Here is a 3,854-nt window from a genome sequence, read left to right on the forward strand (position 1 = left end):
GGCTAAATAAAATAAATAAATAAAATTCGCAGTGGTATCACCTTCTCCCTTTTTTAAAATCGTAAATAAGTACAAAAATAATCGAAAGAAAAAAATAGTAAGCCACCTTTAAAAAATTGCCAATCGTTCTCTTTTTTTATTCCTCCTTTTTCTTTTTTTCTCCTTTACAATGAAGGGAGAGGCCTCTATTTATAGCTGAGCCTCCCCAAATCCAACGGTACAGATCAATTACATCAACGGTGAAGATTAAAGGGTATCTACAAATTAAATCTCTAAGATTACAAAATCACATCTTCTAAGATTACATATCATATCTAAGATTGCATATATCATATCTAATATTGCATATCATATCTAAGATTGCATATCCTCAAAGATTATGTTTCCATATGTGAGTCCGGGCTAAAATTGAGTATTACAACGGGTATATAAGTCATGTTATACTGTTGAATAACAAGCCTTCAATTATCTAGTTCTAGATAATTTGTGCGCTTGGGAGTCCCTGATGATTAAATAAACCAAGATTTTACCATGACTGCAATTTTAAAGAGACGCGAAAACGAAAGCCTATGGGGTCGCTTCTGTAACTGGATAACCAGCACTGAAAACCGTCGTTACATCAGAGGGTTTGGTGTTTTGGTGATCCCTAACTTATTGACCTCAACTTCTGTATTTATTATCGCCTTCATTGCTGCTCCTCCAGTATATATTGATGGTATTTGTGAACCTGTTTCTGGATCTTTACTTTACGGAAACAATATTATTTCTGGTGCCATTATTCATACTTCTACAACTATAGGTTTGCACTTTTACCTGATCTGGGAAGCGGCATCTGTTGATGAATGGTTATACAATGGCGGCCCTAGTTATGAGTTACTTGTTTTACATTTCTTACTTGGTGTAGCTTGTTACATGGGTCGTAAGTGGGAACTTAGTTTCCGTCTGGGTATGCGCCCTTGGATCGCTGTTGCATATTTAGCTCATGTTACAGCTACTACCGTTGTTTTCTTGATCTATCCAATTGGTCAAGGAAGTTTTTCTGATGGTATGCCCCTAGGAATCTCTGGCACTTTCAACTTCATGATTGTATTCCAGGCTGAACACAACATCCTTATACATTCGTTTCACATGTTAGGCGTAGCTGGTGCATTCGGCGGCTCCCTATTCAGTGCTATGCATGGTTCCTTGGTAACTTCTAGCTTGATCAGGGAAACCACAGAAAATGAATCTGCTAATGAAGGTTACAGATTCGGTCAAGAGGAAGAAACTTAAAATATCGTAGCTGCTCTTGGTTATTTTGGCCGATTGATCTTTTAATATGCTAGTTTCAACAATTCTCGTTCTTTACATTTCTTTTTAGTGGCTTGGCCTGTAGTAGGTATCTAGTTCACTACTTTAGGTATTAGCACTATGGCTTTCAACCTAAACGGTTTCAATTTTAACCAATCCGTAGTTGATAGTCAAGGTCGTGTAATTAATACCTGGGCTGATATTATTAACCGTGCTAACCTTAGTATGGAAGTTCAAATTTAGCTAAAAAGAATAAAAGTCTAATTAATAAAAAAATTTATAAACGTTAAGAGTTAAATTTATTATTATGCCTTTAATTTTACTTTGATAAAATATAAAGACTCACCGTATATTTTGACTTTCTTTACATGAAAGGAAAATATATATATAAGATTATTTAACCCTCCTATTATAGATTAAATTAGAAATTAATATATGAAAAAATTGCAACTTACCCTCCCAAATAAAAATTTTCATGTTTAGCCCATTAAAAATTCTGAAATCAAAAGTTAATATATGATAAATTTATACTTTGACCTTTAAAAATTTTATAACTCAATTTTAGTCCTTTAAAAGAATTTCTGACTTCACCCCTAGATCTGACACAAGGCCAAGTGTTAGCTTCTAGATTCACCTCTTAAACTTATACTTTGATCTGATGCATCAAAACTATTTCATGAAAAAAAAATTGAATTATAGAAGAAAAGGGAAATAAGAGCTTTCAATTGGTATAGACAATACGAACAAAGAAGTTCATACTATAGCGATTTTAACAGTCCAATAACTTAAATAAATATTTTTAAATAATACAGTTATCATCTATAATTTTATGAAGACATAAACTTACAAATAGTTTAGAGTATCTAATTTAATTTGTTGATTAATAAAATGTATGAAAGAGATTTATATGAAAAGAAAAAGAAGTGCCATTGTGTTTGTCAATTTTACAAAGTACATGTCGGTAAAGAAGATAAGCACGTGACAACCTAAAAGATTCAACATTCAACCAACCTTTATTGGTAGAGAGTTAAACTCAAAACCCATCATTTGACGTTTCATGGACGTATAATATAACTAAAAATCAACTAGATTTCCATATTTCTTTCTCCACTTAAACGTCATCATCGTCGTCATATCAGTAATGATTCAGCAAAAGAATCCAACTGTACTTGATCTTCATTCGTCTTCAACAGCTGCAGGTACTCTTCATATATCTTCTCTAGTGAATCATTACTGTCACCTTCAGCACCTAGTACATGATCATGGTCATGATCATGATGAGACTGGCACTCGAAATCTGAGCTGTTGATAAGATCATGATCGTCATTATAACATAAAAACCCAGTTCGGTTTTCATCATCATTGATGTATTTGGACCATGGGACGAGGACTTGTCCATTTTCACCTCCTTGGCTCGAAGACTTAGTGGTACACACTGAAGATGTAAATCTAATGGGTTTTGGGAGATGGATTTTGGGTTTTTCTTGCTCGGTTGGTTTTGTAGATTTGTTCTTCCTTTTCTTCTTCGGGACAAGGACGACAACCGGGTTATCCGGTGGTAGTTTTTTGTGGGTGGTCGGATCGGTTCCTTGGCTTAATAAACGTTTGCTTAGATGGGTGTTCCAATAGTTTTTAATCTCGTTATCGGTTCGACCCGGAAGCCTTCCGGCGATGAGAGACCAACGGTTGCCGAGGAGTGAATGTAATCGGATGATGAGGTCTTCCTCGTCGGGTGTTATGTTCCCTCTTTTGATATCCGGTCTCAAATAGTTCATCCATCTCAGCCTGCAACTCTTTCCACACCTAAGTAGCCCTGCAACATTATAGAAAACATCACATGGTGCGAGTGATTCGTAAATACCACTTTCCGTTTTTCGAATACGAGTGAGTTTCGATTACCGGCTTTCTTAGGGAGGGATCGCCAGTGACCTTCGCCATGAGCTTGAATGTACTTGACAAGCAATGTGTCTTCTCTAGGTGTCCATGGACCTCTGTGTAACCCAACTTTAGAGCAACAAGGAGCCCTTCCCATGTCTCTCTCTCTCTGTATATATATATTTTTATTGTTTTCACTTGTGGATGAAGCTACTCAATTCACTCTCTCTCAAACATTGGAACAAATGAAAGAGAGAGAAAACATAGAAAAAGAGAGAGAGAGATGTTGGAGATGATGACTCCCCAAAGGTTAGGCTTTAGGCCTTTTTAATTATAAACGTTTTTAAAAACAGATGAACATTTATATTACTTCCCATTATGTTTTTTTATACTTAAACACCACCAAAATTATTATTTATTTGTATTATACGAACTCGAAACAACTCAAACTTAACTCGAATCATAAATAATTCAAATTTATTTAATATAATGTTTAAAAGGTGAAACCCATAATTAAAATAATCTGAGAACTTTAAAATTTAATTCAAATTAATCCGATTAAAAAGAAAATGAAAAGCCGTTGGGCTGCTAATGCGAGGTGGGGGATTTAATTTATAAAATAAAACCAATGAAAATGAAAATTAATGAAAAATTTGGGCTAATTTTATGTTTTCTAGAAAAGGGTTAAC

The 3,854-nt window shown here is 34.6% G+C and overlaps 2 protein-coding genes across 2 annotated transcripts; one reads left to right on the forward strand and one right to left on the reverse strand.

Annotated features, from left to right (window-relative positions):
* The first annotated feature begins 426 nt into the window (after window positions 1-426).
* On the forward strand, window positions 427-1,331 carry LOC121224125 (photosystem II protein D1-like). Its single transcript, XM_041106733.1, has one exon. It carries the CDS (start codon window positions 532-534, stop codon window positions 1,270-1,272), a length of 741 nt encoding a protein of 246 aa, XP_040962667.1. The 5' UTR covers window positions 427-531; the 3' UTR covers window positions 1,273-1,331.
* Window positions 1,332-2,198: 867 nt separating this feature from the next.
* On the reverse strand, window positions 2,199-3,521 carry LOC107948163 (transcription repressor MYB6). The gene is made up of 2 exons (XM_016882631.2): window positions 3,190-3,521; window positions 2,199-3,103 (listed from the first exon to the last, which is right to left on the reverse strand). The coding sequence occupies exons 1-2, from the start codon at window positions 3,320-3,322 to the stop codon at window positions 2,421-2,423; spliced, it is 816 nt and encodes a 271-aa protein (XP_016738120.2). The 5' UTR covers window positions 3,323-3,521; the 3' UTR covers window positions 2,199-2,420.
* Between the last annotated feature and the right edge of the window lie 333 nt (window positions 3,522-3,854).

The sequence above is a fragment of the Gossypium hirsutum genome, chromosome D12 (genome assembly GCF_007990345.1).
Source record: "Gossypium hirsutum isolate 1008001.06 chromosome D12, Gossypium_hirsutum_v2.1, whole genome shotgun sequence".
NCBI classification, from domain to species: domain Eukaryota; kingdom Viridiplantae; phylum Streptophyta; class Magnoliopsida; order Malvales; family Malvaceae; genus Gossypium; species Gossypium hirsutum.

Bases quoted from the DNA above. Each gene is read 5' to 3' on its own strand.
- LOC121224125 (XM_041106733.1), top strand. From the start codon at position 532: ATGACTGCAATTTTAAAGAGACGCGAAAACGAAAGCCTATGGGGTCGC.
- LOC107948163 (XM_016882631.2), bottom strand. From the start codon at position 3,322: ATGGGAAGGGCTCCTTGTTGCTCTAAAGTTGGGTTACACAGAGGTCCA. The intron at 3,104-3,189 runs GTAATCGAAACT...ATAATGTTGCAG, and splicing joins ATCCCTCCCTAAGAAAGCCG to GGCTACTTAGGTGTGGAAAG.